At 39.5% G+C, this 26,406-nt stretch overlaps 1 protein-coding gene across 1 annotated transcript in view; it reads right to left on the reverse strand.

The window, feature by feature from the left end:
- Positions 1–3,508: 3,508 nt before the first annotated feature.
- XKR4 (XK related 4) overlaps positions 3,509–26,406 on the reverse strand; it is a gene marked incomplete at its 5' end in the record, with an annotated part of 216,206 nt that continues 193,308 nt past the window's right edge. The window contains one exon of the mRNA XM_085313527.1: positions 3,509–4,455. Coding sequence (XP_085169653.1) covers positions 3,509–4,455 — 947 coding nt within the window. The remainder of the gene's footprint in view (positions 4,456–26,406) is intronic.

Here is a 26,406-nt window from a genome sequence, read left to right on the forward strand (position 1 = left end):
TGTCATTCAGGAATGGAGTCTTAAAGACCTGCTTTTTTTTTTCATTTTTTTTTTCAAAAGCAGAAGTTCATTTTTTTACAATTCTTTTTTTTTGCTATTGCTGTCTTTATTGATAGATCTTAAAACTGTCTGTGGTAAAAAGAATAGTGCATATCGATTATTAACTGTCCATAAGGCCATCAYGGAATTTCAGCATGGACTATGCTTAATTTTGATAAATTCTATAAAAAATTCTTACAGCTCTGTAATGTGACCATTCATGGCAAAGCATGAGAAACTGTCCATGMAGTCATCTGAGTGTTACATTTCAATGGGCATCCTATTCTCCRTGAAAGTATCATTGATGTTAAGAACCTAAGATTTTGGAGAGTGTATTTTGACTCAGTACAAAATGACTTCTCCCCCTTCCTCAAACACCTGGACGGATTTCTAATGTCATGCTGTGCATACACGCTACCAGGTATGGCTCTGTGCACATATACTGGAACCTGCGGTAGTCCATTTAAATTTACAAACATTATTAAAAACGTTAAAAATGATGGGAGAGTACAGAAAGTAAATGCTAGAAATTAAAACCCAGATGAACAAACAACCCCTCTGCGCCCTTCCTTCCAAAACCAAACAAGAGTGGATTAATAAAAACCCACCCCAAACCTTCTTCGGAAACCTTGCAGTGCAAGTGCTGTACGYGGGCTGGACTGTCACCCTCAAAATTCGGTATTAAGCAATGTTTCACCCTCGAAATCCGGCACTAAGCCCCCCCTGACCAAGGGGCTTCCGCGCCGCCTCCCCGGCCGGCGGTGGGGACCCGCCGCGCGGTGCTCGGCACGCTGCAGGGCTCTCGACGCGCTTCCCGGCGGTGCTTCCCCGGGCTACCCTGTCTTAGGCACTAAAGAAGCAGCAAATTTCTACAGCTGTTTCCAGAACCAGCCCTCATGTCTTGGATAACCACAGCCTCCCCTTTGCTTGGTTCGTAAAGGAAAACCGCGATTTCCTCGCGCGGCCGAGCGATCGGTGCCAGAGTGAAGGCTCTGCTGAGTTTGACTGGGCAAAGGACTTGCTCCCCAAGCCTGGTTTTGGCAGTTAGTACAACGGTGCATTTTTCTGACAAAATAGGAGTGCTTTTCTCTGAATAATCCGCTACATCTCCACAGAGCGGGGGCAAACGCTTTGTACAAAGCTTCAGGTTTGGACTATCAAAGGATTGTTTTATTCAAAAATGATTATACCGGCCACTAGCCACTGCTTAATTTGAAAATACCTAAGAAACCCTTCAAGGATGGGTGTTTTCTGGTCTGTGTAAAGTTCTTTCTGGCTTGCAGATTCCTGCACTTTCACAGATGTTTTGTTTTGAGGAACTTGCCCCAGCAAAGAATAACAGATATTTCATGAATAAAAAAGTCAACATTAAAAATGGTTAATTGAATGCATACAAATAAACATAGGCTGTGTAACCTCTGCTATTTCATAGTAGAAATATTAATAACAGGAAAGACTGAAATTTACCCAGCAGCATATACAGCAGTGACTACACTGAATATACCTGACAGTGAAGATAAAAATACCAATCATCAGGTCTTCTCCATCCTGACAATGCCGTTTAAAACAGTAACTCTTCAGTTCTGCTTCACTCTCCTAAAATGGATGGAAATAGTTAGAGCAAATTGTTTCTTATGGAGTCACTTGGTGTCTTTACAAGCCATTTACATTTGAAGCAGGATCCACAGTTTATGGCATATTCTAAAAGTACCCATGTAGGCTTTCATATGGCATTACACTGCAAAACAAATCTATAATGTGTGAAAATCATGTTTATATCAACCTGTAGAAGCTAGTTGATAAAATTCATGGACCAATTCTTAAATTCTAAGCTATAAAGAGAATGAAATGTATTAAAAGATTTGAGGTTTATAAAAAGTAACCTTTTTATACCATATTTTTACTTTACAAAAATATTGAAATAATTCATGAGTTATTCACTCTGCACCAGCTTTAAGAAAAATACTATCAAATTTTGACTTGCACCTTTAATGCATCTGAAAGCACCATCAGGGGATACTTTTAACATAAAGAAGGATACCATTGACTAGATTYAGGGAGGTATTTGAAACCCAAAAGCTTGCAGCAAAAGCACTCTATCACGAGAGATTCAACGTAACTCTTATGCGTATCCGGAAATAAGTCCTGAACAGGCTCAAGAGGGTCTTCCACATAACTTGGTTATATGGTTACTTTACTGAATATACTTACTAAGAGGTGGCCGAAAGCCTTTAAAAGACATCACTTTCACCTTAGGTGGGAAAAATCAGAGCTGTCCGTACATGCTGAGAACTCGATTGCTCTTTCCTGCTTCTGGTTCTTGTAGGGCTCCTGCGGCTCCTTTTCTGTCCCTCAGGCAATGATACCGATCTTGCTTTTCTACAATGTTTGGCACTAGAAGGGTATGGCATGTCACGGTCTCTTATCACCCCTGCATACATTCACATACCGAATTATGCATTCTGAGTCCTGAAACAGAGAGAAGTTTCAGTGTGTTCATCTCCTCCCAGGTTCCTCCCAAATATCTGAATGGGGTCCTCCAAAAGGTTTAGCATAGGAAAACTATTCTTCCCTGTTCTTTTACCTATGTATTTATTTTTTGCAAATTGAACACTGAATCATGATTATCATTTAATTTACTTCACTACGTGCTAGAGCTCCTTTTTTTTCTTCTGAAAACCAGAAGTGAGCTGCATAGGATTTCTGTTGAAAGTAACATAAAGAACCTAAACTTCAATTACAAAGACTCTGAAATTCCACTGGAAACAAACAGTTCTGTTGGTACTAATGCTTATGACCTAATTAATCAGAATTTAGTTTATTTTTCATTGATAGCCTTACAAACATGATGATGTATCTTTTTAATTAAGAACTATTCTGCAAACCTATTCTAAAGTGAATGGTTTATCTGCGGGCATGCTGAGGTCTACTATGCTCCTATTTTTTTTCCCCCAGAAACCAGTTTTCATAACAGCAACACTGCATGATACAGTTCTGTTATTTTTGACAAGTTTTTTTTTCTTTTTTTTTTGCCATTGAATATGCAAATATCAATCATTCATTTCTAAAATAAAATGCACTACTGGCTAAAGTTGAAAGCCCTGATCAGAACCTTCCTAATGCTTTGATTGTGAGTACGGTGCAGTCAGAGATTCATAGCAGCAAAGAGTCGTGGGTTAGTTTCCCCAGCGGAAGTAACTGGTGTGTGTGTGTATGTGTGTGGATGTGGATATGCGGATTTTTTTTTTTTTTTTTTGAGGCTTTCAGGTGATGCTGCTGTATCAGGGTCCTGCAGACAGACTGCACACAGTGRATCAAATGATAATCATGATGATAGCCAGACTAAGAACACTACAGCTTGTTGCTCTGTTTGCAGTATGCAGTTTAGTTATTCTTACAGCCCTACCGTCAACCCTTAACTTGAACTGTAACGTTGGAGCTTTCTTCAAGCTGTATTTTTTTTTGTTGCTTATAATGTGGTTTCATACTCCAAGCGCTCCTGGATAAGGGCATCATCTTTATACTGTAGCCGTGGAGGAGCAGGGGAACATTCAAAAGCTAGGATTGCCTTCCTCAGGCTCCTGTCCAACACGTGTCTCTCCCAGGCTGGGTACCTGTTCCTGAACAGATCGATTTTAATGACAGACTCCTCAATCCTTGGTGGCCGGGAGGAAGGYGTGGAAGGTGCGGTGGGTCTCACCTGAAACACGGGCACGCACCCGTCCCTCTCTGCGAATTTCTGATCCCGCTCGCTCGTGACACTCCGATTGTTGGAGATGGACCTTAGCGTGCTTGTTGCCACTTCGGGGGGCAGAGCRAAGGCAGCGGCGGGGTCCTCACAAGCACAGCTCGGCGACTGCCCGAACCGCGGTCCATTGGGGTGAAAGAAGGCATAGTACATCAGCATAAAAACAATGCCCGTTAAAAAGCTGCTGAACACCACGCACAGTGCTGGTATGGCAAATGCATCAGAGATTGGCGGGGCCTTGTACAGATACCACAGAGCGCTCAAGGCGGTATTTTCYAAAAGGATCACAAAATAATAAATGAAAAGCCTACAGCGTGTCCTTCCTTCCTTGACATTGAACCAGCTGAAGATATAGATTATCCCCACAACCATGTCGAAAACGATCTCCTCCCACTTAGTGATGCAAAACTCTGTCTCGCAGTGGACGATCCAGAAGGTCATGATGCACCAGTGGAGCACGATGAAGATCCCAAAGTACAGCTGGAAAACCGAGGCAAACAGAGCAAAAGTAATGACCCTTGCTGCAATTGTGAAGAAATGCCAGCAAAACTGGATTATAACAGCCATATAACTGATGGGTTTCTTGTCATCACGGGAGTCACGGAGGGCCTTTTGGTAGGAAGCCAAAGCCCAAGCCAGGGACACGAGAGATGCTGCAGCAGTAAGACCTAGGAGAAAACAGAAGATGCACTTAAGGTGTAATTAGCATGCCAGCACTTGTTTTAAACYGGTGAGGTCCTCGCTGCTTTAAATGCACTCTTCACAACTCACATACGAAAATCCATTCRTTCTCCTTCAGTTCAGCCAGCAATGAGGGCCAGACCCCCTACTGCTGAGACTTCMCTGCGCTTACAAACACATTAGCGCTTGCTAGTTACACATGACCAAGAGTGGGCAGCAAACCACATTCCGAAACACTTCTCTGGCACATTCATATTTGAAACAAATTCATTAGTTCACAACACCGAGCAAGTCAGGAATAGGTCACTTCGGCATCTGTGTGATTTAACAGGATCTACTGCAGTTATCATTTTAAAGAATATGAATTTTCAGCTTTCGATAAGTCATTAAAAAGCTCGATATAAAGCAATTAAGCCTAATTAAAACATCAGCAACTTTTACATATAGAGTACACTAAATCAAATAAAATGTGAGAAWATATCTACATGTTAAAATACAACTCTATGGATATATGTTATGGCTACTGAAGTTGATAGCCTGACAGATTGGACACAGAACAGAGTTAACTGAAAGTTTTGAGGTGGAACAAATTTCTGCCTGGAGCCACAGATCCTCTGATACCCAAACACTTTGTGGGATCTTCAGAGATATTTTGTCAAAACTAGCAACACAAATGCAGAAAGCTTTTTATTTTTATTGTATTAACGTAACTCTTGATAAATCAAAGTTTAGACTGTGGTCTAATGCTGAAGGAGAAATGTCGGCCATTTCAATAATTCCACCATTTTAAAAAGAGTTTTTAGTTTGTAGAAATCATCAAAGCTATATTTTATTCCAACTGGGGATTAAATGTTGGAATGTTGGAATTTTCTACAGAATTAAAATTCTGAATTTTGATGCTCTTAAAGAAAGGAATAATAAATTAATATTCATATGACCACTGTGTCTCCCATTTATCCCAGAACTGCTCATTTGTAAGGCACTGACCTATAGTATTTCTGGAAAACCTTTCAAATGTTTTCCACAAAAAAATCAATATATCTTTACTTTTGTGGTATTTTCAAACTTATTGTTATAAAAATAGTTCATATTCACCTGAAAATATGAAAATAGTAAAAAATATTTTTTACAGAAACCTTTTAATACTTATTTTGGGTGTGTATTTTTGTTTTTCTCAAAGTGATTTTGATTGTTATGGGTAGATGAACTATTTGATTTGCATTTAAATGTAATTTTTAAACTAATATCTGTTACTTTCTAACCAGAAAAATATCTTACATTCCCATTTAAGCATTGATATGGTTGAGTATAGTTATTCACATGCTTAACACTTGCACATCATTATGTTGGAAGTGAATTATATATCTTATTTACTAGATGATTAATTTTTATTATGATTTGTATCAAGGTGCTTTGGATGGAAATGGGAATTCAACTGAAATGCAGAAAGCCAGCACTTTAAATGTGCTTATTTTTTAAATAATTTTTCTATGAATATTCTGGATACAGAGGAAAAATGTATCAAACCTAGTTTATATTTAAACATTATTTATTAACCAAAGTGAATATTACATACAGTAAATGAATGAATTCATAACTCTCAGCATCCCATACTGCGAATTTATTCACAGATCATAAAAAGATAATGACATTTCRGCTTATTTGGTTTCTAAACAGTTCCCTAACTTTGAATTTACTGGTTATTGAAYCAAATTAAACTGAAATGAAGAAACATTTCTTTTGTCTGCTGTGTAAAGCTGTTTAATCGTTTCAGCAGACTTTGATTCTGGATGCACAGATAACAGTTTTCTTCCTAGTCCAACGATTTCCTTCCGAACTAAATCATCAAGAGTATATTGGTTAAATATTACAAATATTTAAGTTAAATGCAAAGTGTATCAAAACACAGTAGTTAGTTTAAGCCTAAATATATGTTGTCAAACATTCACCTTTGAAAGAAAATTGTCCTAAACCAGGCAAGTGTAGGCTATGGAAATAATACTTGATTCTGAAAGAAACAACCTCTTTAAACCTCTAAAGTCCGCCGGGCTTGAGGCGTGGAGATTTTGCTCAGTAAGCGCGGGGGATTCTCCGTCCTCGGAAGGGGTCGGCTGGGCTCGCGGCGCCTCTCCCGCAGCCCCCGGCAGGGTGCTAATTATGGTGGCAGCTCCTGCGAATTTGACCAGTCTTTTTTTTTTTTTTTTTTTCCAGAGAAAAATACCAGGAAAGCAGTCGGCAGAAATATGGGATAAGCTTACAATTCTGGAGAGTGTTCCTGAATAAAACATCACTGCTTTTCTTTCCGCTCGGATGCCTGGATGCCAAAACACTAACACTACTGCTGGGATCCTCCTTCGTGGAGAGAGCAGCTGACGGCACGGCGGACGGGGAGGAGGCAGGGTGTAAACTGGTGTCCTCCTTTGCACCATGCATCTTTGCTTTTCACTCTGGGCTGCCCTTCAGTGACCGCTATCCCTGGAGACAACACTAACAGCTGAAAACGTAACTTCTCGTGTGCTTGCAGGAGCGGTTTAAGTATTTCTGACAAAACAGAGTTCATTTCCCTTAGGGAATGAAAAGTTTGGAAAGCTCGATGAATAAGAAAGATACTGGATAAGAGAACCTTCCAATATAAATGAGCACGCTGAACAAGAGCTCAAAAATAGCATTATTAGCATGGGAAAGGATAATGTGAGAGAAAAGTCCATATATTTCTCTGCAAATGTAACTCTAATGACCTCACAAATCCCCCAGAAGTATGTATAGATAGCATCAGTTTTACATTAAGAAGTGTAMAATCTTTCATTAATGCACACAGAATGTACCCGATAAAACGTTAAGATTCATAGGAATTTCCAATGCGCTAATATGATTTCATTCACAGTCATTTTCTTTGACAGAAAGGAGCAAGTACAATAGCAAGTTAATTTGGTTATTTAAATAGTCATTAGCAGGGAAACATCTGTTGCTCTTAYAGAACAAACTGCGGGATACAGGAATACAGGAGGGGAAAGGAGGCAAAGGAATGCACAAACAGAAAGAACTGCTACTACTACTATCARGTATCTATTCCTGTGCTATTAGCAATGATGTTAGAGATACAGAATTAAGATGAAACTAAATGCTTCATGGCGACCATCCATTTTGCTTTATTGATGAGGCCAAGCACTAAACAGTTATTAAAAGTACAATTAATAATGGGAACAATAATGTAAAATTCATGCAAACGGCAGCTTGCTGATAAAGAAATATTGTAATATAAATAATTCACAGGGAAAGGTTAGGTACAAATGGAACTATTAGAGAACTGAATGGATAATTCATTAATTAGAACATACTGACACATTTACTGAGTAAAGTCTCTTTACTTTAGTCTCTTAAGTTTTGAAACGCTTGTTTCAAAAGGAGAACTAAACTAGATTTCTATCAAAACRAAACTTTAAAATCATGAAAATGACATTAGGAGGAAAGGATAAGATGTTCTTTTAGCGTTAATGAAAAACAAATAATTTGTAGCAGTGCAGGGGGTTTCTTAAAGAGCAAGCACTAGTTTTTTTCTGCCCTCTCTGCTTAAGCCTCCYGACTGACCCTCCAGAGGCTACAGCAGCTTTCTGTTGTTTTTCCAAGCAGTCAGAAACACCTTGGTCAGCTGTACTTGGAATCTTGTTTTCTTGTTTCTCTCTATATAAGAAAGATTCTTGCATTTTATACAGCCTGGCATATTTTTAACGGTATTGCAAATCCAGTAAGATTAAACTGGAATGAGCTAAAGCTCATTAAAGGCAAGAAAAAGCTAGTAATGTCTTCTACAGGAAAAAAACAAGCAATATATATAAGGGAAAAGAGGATATATATGGAAGCAGATACATTTTCAAATGCAACATTTTTTCAGAAAAGCAAACACAAATAGCTACAGGAATGCTAATGAAGTTCTCCAAAACAGTATTTGTCGGAAATCAGCCTGAAATGTTTCACCCATGAGTAATCCAAATAAAGTTGTTCACAGCAGATACAGGTTTTCCGTATTACATCCCTGCTTGACAATTCACAACTTAATTGTTTCCCGCTGACACACCTCTGCCTTTGCATTTTGATTCCTGCCTGCATGCATATTTAACTTTGAGGAACGCAATTCAACTTCTAAGCAGCATATGCAACTCCATAGTCTGTATTTTTCCTCTGCTCCCACAATATAATCTTTAGACTCGGGCATAACTGAAAAAATCTGGGTCTCATTCTCCAAGTCTGATCTTACTCTTTTGTATTTGCATGAGTAAAGACAAATTCAGGTCTATAAACTACTCTTTTGTAATCACGTCAGTCCATTAAGCCTTTATGGAATAAGTCCAAAACACCTCAGGCCAACTGAAAGCCCTGCAGATGGGTGAAATAATAAGAGAAAATCCTCCTTGACTTTCAACCTATTTCAAAAATCAAACTCTTACCAAGGCTTCTCCCTCTGCTTTATCCTCCTGTTTCAAAATTGTACTCATCTCACCATTTCCAGGTGTAAATTCGTGCTAGAAGCAGGAATACTAAGGAGCACTAAGCCCAGGATATCTGGGCACAACCATTTTGACTGGTATCTGGAATTATGAAACACGTCTGAAGGAAGCCTATTTTCACGAGCTTTTTAACCCAGCTAGAAAAGTGAAAAAGTACTCATCCAAGCTTTAAGATGCTTCTTTGAACCAAAGCCAAGCAAAGAATCTATAATATTCATCAGTCCCCTTAAGGCCCTAATCCGGTAAAAAATATACCATTTTCTCCCCTTCTCTGTTCCCCTTCAGTTTCCAAAAATGAACTCGCTACATTTACAGAGCCTTTTCTATGCTATGGTAAGAGTAGCCATGAGTTTGAGGCCCACATGGAGGCCTTGAAGGCAGCTTGAGAAYAGCCTCTGGGTGCTACACCACTCCCTTTATTCCCATATACTAGTATGGTAATAGTATACTAGAGGGAACATTGTGCTACCACATGTGGTTTTGCACACAGGTTCTCTGCATGCTGCAGAGCCCTTCCTGGCCATACGTGGACCATGCTTCCAGGTTCTCAGTGTGTATTTCATGCTCATAGGTCTTGTTCCCTGCCAAGGACTGGAATACAAAACCTGAAGTTGAATTTTGCATTTTATACTCTCCTATTACTTGAAGGTTTAAAATACAAACTCTTGTCCTCACCTGGGTTATTTTTCTCCCAGGTCACTGATGATGTAGCCTGCCAGAATAAGCTGTAGCACTGTATTAACTATCCATATTAGAATCCATCCTTACAACCCTGAAAGGAGATTGCTATAAATTCGCACTTCTAATCTCCAGCCAGCATTTCTATAGTAGATCCTTTCCCTCTCAAAGCTTCACAGTTAGTGATATTTCTTGTACAAGGATCCTTCCTGACTCTTTGCTGGCATAYGTATTTTTTTTCAGCAGAAGGAAACACCACTATCTTAACATCTGCTCTCAGAGAGCTTCACAGATCCCCAAAATACRCTGGACATTGATCTTAATATATCATTTTGTACTCCAAAGCCTGTGTTGTTATCACAAAGGGGTTCCAGGGCCATAAGCATGTTGGCAAGATAATCYTATAACTTTCTTACACCAGGAAGTTAGTCTATATTAGTGGTCCTCATTCAGCTGCCACCACATGTTCCTCAAGCCTCTRGTGAACAATAATTCTTATTCTACTGGTGTACATGAGTCCATATTCACTGCTATTCCTCCCATGAACACATAGTCAAAGGCATGCTGTGGCACTGAAACAAGCTGCTTGTTATCCAAAGGGGACTTGTTTCACCCTTCCCAGGTGCCACCAGATCAGACTGTGTCCAGATAAGAAAGGCAACTTACTGAAATATTTCATTTCTGAAGTTTTTCTTAGACTGTTTGCTACTCATAAACATGGGAATGAAAATCTCTGAATATGAGTTTCTAGCTGTCCATATTTCTCGAGTTTTTGGCATTCACAGCTGGGGGTATTCAAGGTAATAAAGAYTGTTTTATCAGCTCACCCTCCAACATATGGTTTAGCTTTCTCCCACCAYGTACTGAGGTGAGGTAATGCAGTATGGGGGATGATAGGAACACTTTCCCATTGAAATCTAAATAAGATTATGCCTGATATTGCCTCTCCTAAATGCTACACAATRCTTAAAGAACATGCCAGCGTACGTAAGAACAGTTTTTCTTATGTTTCTTTTTAGCTGTTCTCTACAGTTTTTTTCTGGCCAGACGGCTTTCAGCTCTTTCATTAATTTGGCTCTCTACAACAACTTACCTTTGCCCTGCAAGTTTAGAAACATCATATATCTACTAAACTAGTTSCTTTCAACCTTACTTGTTTTATAGACTCTCAAATTATATTCCAGAGGTGGTTTGGACTCTGTATAGAGGATTAGAGTCAACTGACAACAGATTTGCTTATTGCAGTTACTTTTAGAAGATTCTTGGGGTCTGAACCAGATACTTACCTAATGATTTGGCTCTCACTGCACTCAAGATCATGCACCACTTACCAAATCTAACTGTTAGACACCTATCAAAACACTTCTGCTGAGCAGYAATCCCGACCATAACTTTAAACCTGCCCAAAGGTACTACTGAATGATGGTGATAATTTTATTTYAAGCTAAGATAAAGAATATTTTCTMTCTCTCTCCCTGCCAAAGCCATCACTACTTTATACAAATGTAGTCTTTTACTCACATTTTGTTTTTGGCATCTCAGGACTTCTCACAGAGACTCYGGATAAAATCAAAGTCCAATAAATCAGTACAAGACATATTGGTCACAACAGTCAAYTTAGCATCCAAGGAGCATGAGGGCTGTGAAGGCTGCACCTCTTCTGTCGCTCAAGAGACCGTAGTCATTAATTCAGGACTCTCTTCCTCCACAGGCGGCTAATGATAAGAAAGTTTTGGCCAGAATGACRAAAAATTCTACTATCTTCTCATCAGTCTGCAGAAGTAATTGATTCTTTAAGACATTTGAGCTGGAAAAAAGTTGCATTGCCAGAATATGCTTGCAAAGGCCAGTTACTAGTTGACTGAGCAGCTTGAGTGATCCCTTTCCCTCTCTCAAGAGTACATTTTCCTAATATTTGTTAGTTTCTAGTTCTACTAAAGATTTGTTGCATTTATAAGCTACAATTCAGGAGCTGTTATTAGCCACTAAAGACGTTCAGYCCTTCGCAGGCACTGACATTACTCTCAGGCAATGATGCAACTTGAAGTGCGGTCTGTACATTGCCAGGCTTGGCAAGGTAGCATGARGTAATACAGCCTGTTAGGAAGCTACGCTTAGCCTTCTTACTGCTACAGCTAGACTYCTTTTTGCCTGTTAATTAATCTGGTATCTTTGTATTCCACTGAAGTGTGTGCAACATAAACATACCTACTGAGCCCAGGATTATTTACATGATTAACACATTTCTTCTTAGGTAAAAAGCGTTTTTATCATCTTAAGGTTGCTGCAGCTATCTGACAGGAATTAAGGGATAATCCAGAGTAAGCAGAAACACTAAGCAGAACAAAATCCCTGCTATTACTGCTTGGGGAGAGACAACATCATGATGATATAATGCTAAGCTAAAGGTATGGCACCATCTATGGGAGAAGGCTCCACCTGCACGGCTCAGCACAATATCCTGCACAGCTAAACACTTTCCACGAAGTCAGCGGCAGAAGCCACAACACTCCTCCTTGCTATCAAACATATGAAAGAGAAAACAACTTGGTCTACCAGAAGAACAAAAATTTTTGTTAAAGCTTGTTTTGAATGAAGGTCTTTTTTTATAGATCACATTTCTGTGATTTTGTATTTATTTTTCTGTTCTGCTTTTATATCCTTTTGCTTAGATAAGTTCCGGATGAAGTTGCCAATGGAGTCTCTCACTAATTGAGAGGAATTAACCACATAGATTTTTACTCTATGGTTGCTGACAAAATCAACTGGATTTTTTTTCTTGGAAACATTTGGAAAAATATTCTTCTAGTGAAAAACAAAGATGTACACAATTAGTGTCATTTAGATGTTACTGGTATTTTATGAAAAACAAAAGCTTTTTTTCTTTATGAATATAAAAATATTCTAAAAAAACAAAATGATATTATATATAGCCTACTACTGTATGTCCATGATCAGCAAGAAAATTAGTATTAGCTTTTAATGCTTGTTTCTTTTGTTAAGTCATCTTTGTAGTCATCTTTGTCAAGACCTGTGCGCAGTTTTTTCTAGTTTGCAGGACAGTGTCCTGCCAGACCCTGCAGGCTGACTCATGGATCATGACATATGTGAATTGACCACTTGGATCAAGAGATGTCAGGAAAGTAACATTTCAAAACAATAATTCTCCAAGCAGCAATAAAAAATCTAGAACAAAAGCTATACATATAGTAGAAACAAAACAGCTAAAGTAAAAAATGGTGATGCTAGAAACAGTATTGACTTTCTAATCAATTCTACATAAAACGATTTTCTAATAATCCTACTGCAATATATTTTTGCATGCACAAAACATACATGCAGTCATAAAATGTGACATTCAAACTTCAGGGGCCTCTACCTATTTCCTTGCAAGYAAAAGGTATTTTTGCTTGCCTAGGAATGTGTAGAAATATATCCTGAACTTTTGTAAATCCTCCATGCTTTGCAGTCAACACCCTACCTGAACATCCTCTAAGCACCACATCATTTCCAAGAAGTCAATTAGATGAGTTGCTGATGTGAGGGCAAGATGCACCCAGGAGGACTGGAAAATTATTATGATAAAACTTTTTCTATGTCTAAAGAGAAAAGAATAATTTCTAGAAAAAGAAAGTATGTATCAACATGTTTTTGTTTTAATTTAGCACAGTCAGAACAGACTCACTATCTTCTCACTTTTTTTTTTAGTGAAATGTGCAAAATTTGACATTTCAGCAACCTTTCAGCAGCTTCATAGAAATATACACTTTTAAAGTCAGGTAGAATGATTATAATCAGCTAGCGTACAATGTAGGCCACTGAGCTTTGCCTTGTGAACACTGAGTGAATTTCATACTTGGGTTAAACCAGGTGCATAATCATTCAAAAGTTTCAAATAATGGAAAAAACACCTTATCCTTCCAAGTGATATTTACTCTCACTTTAAAAATTCACATATTTTTTTCCAGTCTGAATTTGTCTACTTTTGGTTTGCAGATATTAATTTGGCTGAAGTTCTGTAGAGTTCAAATAATTTCAGCGTAACATTTCAAGGACCTTCAGGGTCAGGCTGCAGTTTCCAGGACATCAGTTTGTTCACTTAGAAGTTCTTATTACCTTTGAAATATGCAGACTAGTTTCAGCATGGCCTTACAAATATATATTACAAATATATATTATACATACATACATACATACATATATATATATATATATATATATATGTATATATTTTGGAGGATATCTCCTCTCCTTCTCAAAATGCAACGATAGTATCGAGATCAATGTCCAATGGACAAAGATGACTGCTATCAGTAGAACTCAATGACTAGTGGCGTTTCCAAGTAACTGTTTTTTAATGAATATTACATTTATGTGTCCAGTTATGAAAGGACTATAGACTGCAAGAGGAGGAGACGTGGACTCTGAAAGTCACTTCAAACACACATATGCATACATATGAATATATTTTCAAAATGAGGTCCTAAAGTATTATTCCTGTCAGCTCTAAGAATCTTAATCATTTGTCTGGCTAAATGAATACCCATAGAAATCTCAAGAGAATGGACAAAGCAGGTTTAAAACAGATTTTAAGTACTGGAAGATAAATGTCATAAGCTTGAAATGAGTTAGTGAAAGACATGTTGCTATTTACCAAACTTTCTGCTGTTTTTTCAGCTAGCTTCTCAGAAGCAAAACAGCTTGAAATGACCTTACTGGCTGCAATGCAATGGAGCAGCCAGAAGTAGCTTCCTGCTGATCCAAATTGTCTGTCTCCTCTAAGTACCTTTTTCAAGAGATAGTGAATATCAATAAAATACATATAAYGCTATCACACAGGCACTAGGAAGGTTTATTGAGGATTTGGGAAAGGAAGGGCTAAATCAATATTTCAAATATAGTAGAGATTTTTTCTTCAGATATTGTACTAGCCCAACATAGAGAGGATGAGAAGCCAAGACATGCTCCAGAATGAAAAATACCCCAAATACCTCATACTAAGTCTTATTACAAATCAGCAGCATGGGACSAGGTCACCGGCAATGAAACACTGACTCCATGCAGAAAGATAGCACAAGACCATTACGCCCCTTAAATCTCCTTAAGCCCTAGGTTTAGAAATGGCTTCATAGACTCATATTGGCTTTCTGAAAGGAGATAAATTTCATCCTCATTAAGTAACTGATGTTTCTCCCACTTGCACATTAAAGTCAGTCTGAACTTAGTCCCTTATCTGACACAATTTGTCTAAAAAATATTACATCTGTATCATTTTTCTATGTTTGCCTTTTAAAGTTTCTCTAAGCTTTTCAGCTCAAAAGAGATGCTAAGGATAATGTCTGATATGGTGCTTCGGGAAAAAAGGCAATTAGTATCGCTCTGAAAAGGAATTGATTTAGCATTTGTGCAATTCCTCTTAGCAGAGGGAAAGCCAAAACTGCTGGTGTTGTCTGGTACATGATGCCAGTTAAGCTTCCCCTGTATCAAACGGAAACATTGCAGCTCTAAATCTTCTTCTTGTTTATTTCACTTTGCAAGACTTCAAATATATTTTCTCAACAATTCATTAAATAGCCTTATTTTTTTTTGCTAGTGGAAAACCAGTCACTAACCTGTCCTCCTCCCTCTCAAAACAGAATCCATATTTCATCTACTATGCAGATGATACAGACGGAAGCAACGTCTAACCRATTTGAAGATTCAGTGTATAATGGGAAGCCTGTAGATTAATTCTGGTTCTAGTTTACTCCCACTTTTGGAATTTTTTAGGTATCACATCATTTATAAGCAAAATAAATATATTTTATATTTAGATTTATATACTATATATAGAGAGATAGGCAGGCACAATTTGAAAACTGCAAGTAAAATAATGACTCAACATCTCTGCTGAAAAGCTTTTTCCATATTTATCTATGCTTTGTTCCAAAAAATTGCCTTAATTTCAACCTTAAATTAATCTACTTTCAGTTTCTGACTCTTGTTTGGAAGACTGAAAAGTTTCCCAGGCTCCTGCTATCAAGCATGTTTTTCATGTGCAAGCACACATAGACATCTTCTGAATCTCTGCTTTTAAAGACAGAAATTCTTCTATCCTCTGTGTAGAGTCTATTTCTGATTCTCAAATATATTCTTCTGTATTAAAACACGCTTAGCTGAATGAGATAATTCTGATCAAATGATTCAGATCAACATATAATGATAATCTGTCCTACTCGCTATTTATTACCCTAYATGTCTGCAAAGACTAGGCAAACTGAATCAGTCACTGAAAACCCAGCCTGAAAATATTATATACTGTCACTCATTCATAAAGCTCTTAAATAAGACTGAAGATATGGACAAGTTTTTGGTAGGTGCTGCTAAACATCGATCATTCACTCCTCGTTTTCTTATCCATTTAGAAGACAGTTTTTAATATATTTAATGTGAACCCTACTCATTCCAATTTGAAATCATGTTCTCATGTGCTTTTAAGTCACACCGACTTAAGCAAATACATACATTATAGTATTCATTATAGTTGCCTTTATCATTCTAACCTTATCCATACATAGATATAGAAAGGTAACAGATCTGAGGCCTAAGGTTCATGAAACAATTGCTTGCAAAAATGTACTGTTTAGCCTCTAATTCTTTGTTAAATGCATACCAAGTTAACCTTTCTATTATTTTATACAGAATTAATGACAGGCTAATCTGCATGCATTTTTAGYTCTCTAAGCCTTATTTTGTCATTTTACCATTTTTAGACGAGTTTCTTCAGGTATCTGCATATCAGTCTGCTCCATGGTAATTTTTCAAAATGATCGACCAATTTCAACAGACTTTGACACAGAAATAGATATCTCAAAGATACCAAGTTCTTTAAATTTTAGGAAAAATGACAGCTAGAGGAGGGTCCAAAGAAGTATTCCTGTGTAGAGGAAAGCAGGAAGTTTCAGGTATTYTTATCCCAAGGACAGGAAACCAATTAGCAAGTGAATATGTGTCTGTGAACTGGCAAACCCACATACATATAGCTACTGTTTCTTACCCAGCCAAAGTCATGATAGAGAACTGGGAACATGGCTGGGAGTGAGCAGTACGGTGTGGCAATCTCGGGGATCTAAGGAGAAACTAGAAATGTTGTGAGGGCAGTGGTTAAGGACATAGTAGGAGTAGGAAATAGTGTGTGAGGTGGCTATGAAAGATATGAGGTAAGATCTGYGGTTATTCTAAAAAACAAAAGGGATAGAGAGAGAAAGAAAGAAATCAGTAGGAATGAAGCTTTGTTACTTTCACTACTTGGAAAACTAATAAAGTAAGTAAGTAGGCACTCTCCTGTTCTGGAATTCATCTGCGCAGGGCTACAAAGACGATCAGAGGGCTGGAGCACCTGCCCTGTGAGGAACGGCTGTGAGAGCTGGGCCTCTTCAGCCTGGGGAGGAGAAGACTGAGGGGGGATCTTATCAATGTGTACAAGTACCTGAAGGGAGGGTGTCAAGGGGAYGGGGACAAACTCTTTTCAGTTGTCCYRTGTGACAGGACAAGAGGCAATGGGCAGAAAYTGAASCACAGGAAGTTCTGCCTGACTGTGAGGGGGAATTTCTTCACTGTGAGAGTGACGGAGCACTGGAMCAGGTTGCCCAGAGAGGTTGTGGAGTCTGCTTCTCTTCAAGGCCCGCCTGGATGCAGCCCTGTCTACCATGCTCTAGGTGACCCTGCTGAGCAGGTAGGTTGGACTAGATGATCTCCGGAGGTCCCTTCCAACCTTACCGATTCTATGATTCTATGATTCTATGATCTGTTTTGCCAACATTTTGCTAAAGATGAATATTTCAGTCGCTATATAAAGCTGCAAAAGGGTCCTACAAGCTAGAGAAAGTATAGTTCAGGCTGGTAATAGGAAACAAGGCCCTGTAACATGATCTCAAAAACTCTTGGATTAGGTTTTAGAGATTACTCAYCATCAATCTCAGAGCAAAGAAATAGGTGTCTGTTGTACATCAATGTGACTTTAAAACTYGATTTATCAAGTTTTCAGTGGATATAGTGAGGAGGAAGTGAGAGTCAGTTGCATACCTTTTTTTTTTTTTTTTAAATGTATTGGTTTGTTGATCAGGTATGACAGCAGATTAGCAAGTTTTTTGTTCCTGGACACTGAAGGTGACAAAGGCACTACCAGTTCCTGTCACTGGCACATTTTTACAAACAGAACAACAATAAAACAATCAATCTATACTAGTAACTGAACATCTGCTAAAGAATATGACGTATAAATCCAGACTTTTCTCAGTAACAGTGGCTGTAGCAATAACGACGTTGCAACCACAGAGCTCCAAGTTTGGAAGCAGTAACTCTAAACTGACTTGTGAATGCACTAGACCAACAAAATGCCTCATTTCTGATCCATCTTGATCCTCTTGGCTGAAAAGGAAATAGCACTCAGTTCTTTTTGCCTTGCYGAACAGTGTGTGCCCAGGATATTTGTGGGAGGGAGACAGACTAAGAGAGGGAGAGAGACTAATTCCCTTAGTTATTGATAGCTATGAGGATGTTCAACAGGGAACGACTCTTCATTCACCCTGCAGAAAAAGAGATTATCCTTCCTACTCCTACATGGAGATAATTAATCTCTCTGTCACATAAAARCATAGCTATTCCTTAGAGAACAAAGAATGGCAGAAAGCCCTCCCAGCTACTCCACAAATACTCTGCTAAACAAAGAATCAATATCACAACCAATATCACGACAATCAAAATTTGAAAAGTAATACAAAAGAAATTCCAAAAAGTTTCCATTCCTACTTATAGCAAAAAAGTTTATGTACAACTTCACATATTTGTTTAAAATGTAGTGTGACTGTTCCAATGTTGCAATTTTACGAATTTGAAAACAGGAAATATGAGTGAAAAAAGGTGTTTCTTTTTTCTTTTTCTTTTTTCTCTGTAGACTGTAAAAAAAATTCCAATTGTTGCTTAAACTTCTACCAATTGTGAACACATATTGTGAAAATATAGCTCACAGTTACTTCTGTCATTATACAATGACTCATGACTGGGCTTATGTGACCACAAAACTTCTTATCTCCCTCCTCAAATAAGAGAGGTACTACTGTGTGTGTTTGGCCTTTTATACTACTTATAACAGTCCTGAGTAAAAAGCTGTAGTGTTATAAACATGCAGATGACACCCACAAATCCATGGGCCCCAACAGGATGCACCCAYGAGCGCTGAGGGAGCTGGTGGATGTTACTGCTAGGCCACTCTCTCACCATAAAACCTGGAGACCTACCAATGCATGCAGCATGGGCAATAAACAGGAAGAGTTAGAGATTGGCCTGTGGTCACAGGGCCACGATCTCATTGCAATCACAGAGACAGGGTGGGATAGCTCACATGACTGGAATGCTGCCATGGATGGTTATGTGCTTTTTAGGGAAGACAGGCCACGGGGGTGAGGTGGTGGAGTTGCTCTTTAAGTGAGAGAGCAACTGGAATGCATCGAGCTCTGCCTAGAAGGGGGCAATGAGCTGGTCAGGAGTTTATGGGTGAGGATTAAAGGGCAGACTAGCATGGGTGACATTGTCGAGGGTGTTTACTTCAGACCACCTGACCAAGAAGAGGAAGTCACTGCAGTGTTCTATAGACAGCTGGAAGTAGCCTCATAATCACAGGCCTTGATTCTCAAGGGGGACTTTAACCACCCTGATATCTGCTGGAAAAACAGCACAGCTAGGCACGAAYAGTCCAGGAGGCTCCTGCGGAGCATCGATGAAAACTTTTTGACACAGGTGGTGGAGCAGCCACCAGGAGGAGGTGTGCTGCTGGACCTTGTACTAACCAACAAAGAAGGACTGGTTGGAGATGTGAAGGTTGGGGGCAGCCTTGGCTGCAGTGACCGTGAGATGGTGGAGTTCAGGATCCTGTATGGAAGAAGCAGGGCAATAAGTAACATCACAACCCTGGACTTCAGGAGAGCAGACTTTGGCCTCTTCAGGGAACTACTTGGAGGAATCCCATGGGTTCAGGCCCTAGAAGGAAAGGGGGTCCAGGAGAGCTGGTTAATATTCAAGGATCGCTTCCTCCAAGCTCAAGATTGGTGCATTCTTATGAGTAAGAAGTCAAGCAAAGGGGCCAGGAGACCTGCATGGAAGAGCAAAACTGCAAAAATCAAACAGAATAAGAAAGTACACAGAATGTGGAAGAAGGGACAGGCCACTTGGGAGGAATACAGGAACACTGTCATAGTATGCAGGGATGCGATGAAGAAGGCTAAGGCCCATTTGAAATTAAATCTGGCAAGTGATGTCAGGAACAACAAGAAGGACTTCTTCAAATATATCAGTAACAGAAGGAAGACTAGGGAAAATGTGGGCCTGCTGCTGAATGGCGCGGGGGGCCTGATGACGAAGGATGCAGAGAAGGCAGAGTTATTGAATGCTGCCTTTGCTTCGGTCTTTACTGCTAAGGCCAGCCCTTAGGAATCCCTGACCCTGCAGACAAGAGAGAAATTATGGAGAAGGGAAGACTTTCTTTTGGTTGAGAAGGATAGGATTAAAGATCATTTAGGCAAACTTGACACCCACAAATCCATGGGCCTTGATTGGTTGCACCCACAAATGCTAAGGGAGCTGGTGGATGTTATTGGTAGGCCACTCTCCATGATCTTTGAAAGATCATGGAGATCAGGAGAGGTGCCTGAAGACTGGAAGAAAGCCAATGTCACTCCAGTCTTCAAAAAGGACAAGAAGAAGGACCCAGGGAAATACAGTCCAGTTAGCCCCACCTTCATCTCTGGAAAGGTGGTGGAACAGCTTATCCTGGATGCCATCTGTAAGTATGTGGAGGAAAAGGAGGTGATCAGGAAAAGTCAGCATGGATTAACCAAGGAGAAATCATGCTTCACCAATTCTGATAATCTTCTGTGATGGAATGACCGGCTGGGTAGATGAGGGGAGAGCAGTGGATGTTATTTACCTTGACCTCAGCAAGGCTTTCAACACTGTTGAAACAGTTTTGTTCAACTTATTCATCGATGACCTGGATGAGGGGACAGAGTGCCTCCTCAGCAAGTTTGCTGGTGATACCAAACTGAGAGTGGCTGATACACTAGAGGGCTGTGCTGCCATCAAAGAGATTTGGACAGGCTGAGGAACTGGGCTGAGAGGGACCTCATGAGGTTCAACAYGGGCAAGCGCAGGGAGGAATAACCCCATGCACCAGTACAAGCTGGGGGCTGACCTGCTGGAAAGCAGCTCTGCAGTAAAGGACCTGGGAGTGCTGGTGGATGACAAGTTGACCMTGAGCCAGCAATGTGCCCTCGTGGCCAAGAAGGCCAATGGTATCCTGGCTTGCATTAGGAAGAGTGYTGCCAGCARGTKGAGGGAGGTGATCCTGCCCCTCTACTCAGCCCTCGGGAGGCCTCATCTGGAGTRCTGTGTCCAGTTCTGGGCTCCCCAGTACAAGACAGACATGGAGCTACTGGAGAGAGTCCAGCGTAGGGCTACGAAGATGACCAGAGGGCTGGAGCATCTGCCCTTGTATCCATATTACATGATACTTGGCGGGAATGGTCCCTGTTTTAATTTTTTGGTGTCTAGAACAATACCGCTGTGTTAAGCGGAATACAAATAAGTAACTAACAAGGTCTTGGAAATCTGTGAGAAAGAACAGCAGTTGATTACATACAGATTCTGTGGCTTCCAGCCACAGAATAACCGCGAGAAGGAGTCAACATGAAGGTTAGAGGTTGAAGAGTAATGAACTATTGATCCCCAAAGTCAGTGTGGCCCCYGAAATAAGTCTGSACGCGTGTGCAGTATCACAGCTGGTTATGCAGCTGGGGTGGAGTTGGGCTAGACTCCTTGCACTTGTTGGCCCCATGTGCAGGGACTCCTGCCTACCACGAATAACCATAAATACTGGAATTTTTCCAAAGGAGARTGAAGCTGCTACACAACAGAGGACCACGTTACCTCCTTGGGGATGCCCAAAAGGATTGTGCCTGCTGACTCTCTCTCATCATGCAGACGATCRSGACAAGCACTGGAGTGGTCCTTCTCAAGATTACCATCGGGTCGGTCTGTAAGTATTTACTAATAAACTGCTTGCTACTGAAGAGCGTTTGTGTGTGTGTGTGTGTGTGTGTGTGTGTGTGTGCTGGCTTGCCAAACCAGATGTTTGGCCCCTGGGAATCTAACTGGAACAGCCCTATGAGGAACRGCTGCGAGAGCTGGGCCTGTTTAGCCTGGAAAAGAGAAGACTGAGGGGGGATCTCATCAATGTGTACAAGTACCTGAAGGGAGGGTGTCAAGGGGATGGGGACAAACTCTTTTCAGTGGTGCCYGGTGACAGGCCAAGAGGCAAYRGGCACGAACTGAAACACAGGAAGTTCCACCTGAATATGAGGAAAAACTTTACTGTGAGAGTGATGGAGCACTGGAACAGGTTACCCAGAGAGGTTGTGGAGTCTCCTTCTCTGGAGGTATTCAGAACTCATCTGGATACAATCCTGTGTACTCTAAGCATCCCTGCTTGAGCAGGAGGTTGGACTAGACGATCTCCAGAAGTCTCTTCCAACCTCAACCCTTCTGTGATTCTGTGATCATCTCATCCCCACTTCTCCCAAGAGCAGACTGTCCCAGGAACTCACTATCTGGTTTCCAACCTATGTGTAGCCACACACAGGTGCTTTAGACCTGCCCCTCAAGTCAACTTTTCTGCTTTTCTAATCATCCAGTTCTTTTTAAATGCTGTTACACAACTGTTAAAAAAACAAACAAACAAACAAACAAAAAACTCCCACAGCAATGAATTCCACAGGCAACTAGTATTCTTGTTAATTTTAAAGAAAATGTTAGTTTTATTAATGGCTTAATATTTTAAAATAACAGAATGTCGTATTGAAGACAAAAGGTCTTCTTGTGTGAGTAAATACCAAATGAGTAAGTATATTCATTACTTCATTTTTTTCCAAAGTCCTTATTATTTAGTGTATTTCAACTCTTTCYTCTTTTTTTGACTAAAGCTTACTGAATTATGTCATCATAATAACCCCTGTCCTATGCCTCTTTCCTTTTTTTTTACCTCTCTCTTTCATAATGAGGTGGGAAAAAACAGAATACAATAGTCAAGTAATCAAGGTAAAGTTCTGTAGAATGCAGGAATATATTTGTAATTATCTTCTGTCACATTGTATCTCTGTCTGCATTAAGATCATTTATGCTATTCACAGAATATCTAGATCCATAAATTCATAATTTAGCATTAAAATAGATAAAGTTACAGGCATGATCTTAGTACACTCAATTCCCAATACAATTGTAAGAGTTCATAAACTGTGCCTCAGAGGTTTATAGGAAATGTAAGTCATGTTTGCACAAAAACGAGTCTGACAATGAGCAGTTAGTTAAACACATTATTTCTGTTCTCAATATAAAATATCATCTCTCTGTGCTGAAAAGGTGATAAAATTTCCCCTTATAGCTCCACTCTATCCCTTAAACTTCTTCAAGCCAAAGAACTTATTAGCTCCCACAATGTGTGCATTCCTGCAAATAGGACATTTTAACAATGCTTTGCAGATCTAACACCTTTTCTTGAAATATTTTAGTATTCTCTGCAGTCATTACATTTCTCTCAAAATAGCTTATGAAGCATGTCAGTATGACAGTTGTTCTTCTGASGAATGAATCAAGCAAATAGAGACTGAATGATTTGCCTGAAATATCAATATACAAAGCCTAATCCAGAGGAGGAACCCAGGAGCTTTATTAAAGCAGAATTTACTGCCCTAGCTACAAGGAATWTGTCTTCCAATGGCACTCAGTACAATTTTGCAGTAGACCCCTCGACCAAACTTTCAAATAATTTCAATGCAAACGAATTAGCTGCCCGCATTGGTAGTGTGCTTGTGAGGACACTCAACGCTACTGTCCATGAAGCAGCATTACAATCTGTCTGCACTGCAAAAGCTGGCTTTTCAGCCTGGCTTTGGATCTTTGGAAACTTATTTGCTAAGAGATCAGGTTACTGACCAGACAAAAACCCCACATATCTGAGAAGCTACTGCCAGTTGAGTCCCACTCGATTTACAGAAAGCAATTGGACTCTGAAAATAGGTCAAAGCAGCAAGGAGAAAATGTTTTCAAATTAGCCTTCAGCAGTGCTGAGGAACGGTACGGACTGCATTCCTTCAAGCCCAGCTCCCCTGGCCAGAGCAGTTACAGCTCAGAATGACCACAGWTCGCTGTTCTTAAGAGCTATGTGAATAAAACTGTCAGCTTACTGGCTTTCTGTAGTCTTGGTCAGGAAATAATTAGTTCTATCTCCTTACATCCGTGGGTGAAAATTTGTGCCTGTGCTCACCTCAGATAGTGTTTAACCACTGTTTTCTGAACATGTCGGGAAGGATAACCACAGACCTTGGCAACACCTCTGGCTGAGTGTGAGAGGTATTTTCTTTTAGGTTTTCCAGCCTTAGATGCTATTCACAAGATTATTGCAGCAATGTTAGATTTGTTCAAGACTTCATATTTATGCAAACAAACTTCTAATGATTTTCATGCTAATTCACTGGTAATGATTATTAAAGGAATTAATTCTTCTGCCCATCAAACCTGGAAGGTCTCTGTTCTTCACTATTTTAGTCCAGACTCAGAGTTCTTCTAGCAATGTGGCATTAAGGTTTTTTATTTAGAGCTTCTCAGAATTAAAAAAGGGACATGAAGACAAGAGGTCTGGTTCTTAGATCAGTAGTAGGGTGTAAATTTTCAATAGTTTTCCTGATCTGAAAGAGACTTAAGCACTTCAGGTATTTAGGAGCATAAATTCTGTGAATCCTTAGTGGAATTTGGGTTGCTAAATCTGTATGAGCCTTTGAAAACATCTTCTCTGATATATTTAGTACAATTACTTAATCAAACAATATGATTAGAATTTATTATTTCTGCGCAATTGCACATTCCAGGACAGTCACATGTGGTATCTGTGTACTTGTTGCCACAACGTATATACTCTACTCTGCCTATATAATAATCACACCGTTTAAATAACAATTTAATAGCAGCACTGGCTAAATAAGGATGTTGGCTTAAGCCCTTATTTTATGAAATATTGAAGATGAATGGAGCCAAAGATTTTCCACCTTTCTTAAAATTTTTTTTTTTTTTTTTTTTTTTGCATTTTCCAGAACAGAAATCACACTGCTATTTTACTGGCATATTTATAGGTTGATTATTAACAAATCTTCCTAACTCCATAAAAGCTATTGTACTCTAGGTATCACCAACCTGAACGGAATTATTACTGCATAGTAATATGTCCTCAAAATAGAAGGCTATAATGTGAGCACTTAAGCTCACATAATGAATGCCAGACTATCATACAATTATTCCTCTGCACAGTGTATAATTACAGAAACTGGAGAATATTCTAGGCTTGCAGTTTCTCTCTTGTTGGACTGTTTAGTAAACTTGACTGGCAGTTTCTCTGTTAAATTTTTTTAACCATCAGGGAAGCATGTCGTGCAGTCAGTTTGAGTGACAGCTAAAGAAAATTGACTAATAGGCTAACACCCCACATTGCATTGTAAAGATGCAAAACTATCCAGAAAACAAAGGATTGAAATACCTGAGTTATATAATAAATGACTTAATAAGGCATGCACGATAACAGAGCTGAGGAAAAGCAGGATTACAACCCAGGTGAGCTGTGTTTAAGAGGTATCAACAACATAACAAGCTTCTACGCCCAGAAAAGCAAATACTGCATACCTCAGCTAAAATGTCAATTATTTTATTGATTAATTTATTAATAGAATTAGTTTGCATTTTCTCTCTCTGAGACGAACTTAATCAAAGCATCATTTGCACCCTTAATGGCAAATGCTTAAATAATCACACATACTTTTCATAGGTAAGGACACAGGCCCACAGAGTAGCTGGAGAGTGAAACGAGGGGGTTTGCCCGTATGTTAACCTGGTATAAATTAAAGCAGCTTGCAGGTAGTTGTCATTTGCCCTTGCTGCTGACAGATTTAAGAGACTATTGAATCAACTGATGAGCGCTGGAGCAGTGCAGCCACGTTACTTTTCCCACRGTCATGCCCTTTGCATGGGAGGAAGAGCTACTCGCCTTCCACAGCCTTAGGAGATCTTTATATGTCGGAAAGCTCTACCACAGCTCCCTACTTTGAATTAAGGGCTTCACTGTGGTGGGAGTCATTGCTCAGGCTTGTGATATAGGTTGGCCTGCCAAGCAATGCAAGCGATTCCCTCAGTTATGAAGYACCAAAGTCACAGAAAGCAGCTAATGCTAAATGTCTGGGGCAGAAGATGAGGACGGGGAGGAAGGAGAGGGGAGCAAAGATTTAATGGGTTGCAAAAAGACATAAAACACCGGCAACTATTTCTATAAGAAAAATAAGGTTTGCCCGCTCAGCTTTCAGCAGAGACACACAGTCACAAGGAAGGAAAGGGATACTGCAAAGGAACGTGAAGAGCTGCTTCTTAATATGATTTTATTCTTTGTCTTGACTGGGCTTGTGAATATTTCACCTTAGTGGTTAAAAACTGTTACTCTTATTTTCTGAACAGTGTCTCATGGTGCAACAAGGTGTGAAGAGACTACAGAACGCAGCTGAATTTGAGTAATGTTAAATCTATCAAAAGAAAGAATTTGGTTGACATTTATGAAAAGTCCTAGTTCTGTTTTTGGAAGTAATTTAAACTTGGGTCTTTGGCATTACTTAGGTACTTAAGCCCCACTGA

The sequence above is a fragment of the Rhea americana genome, unplaced genomic scaffold (genome assembly GCF_003343005.1).
Source record: "Rhea americana isolate MKP2758 unplaced genomic scaffold, rheAme1 scaffold_39, whole genome shotgun sequence".
NCBI lineage: Eukaryota > Metazoa > Chordata > Aves > Rheiformes > Rheidae > Rhea > Rhea americana.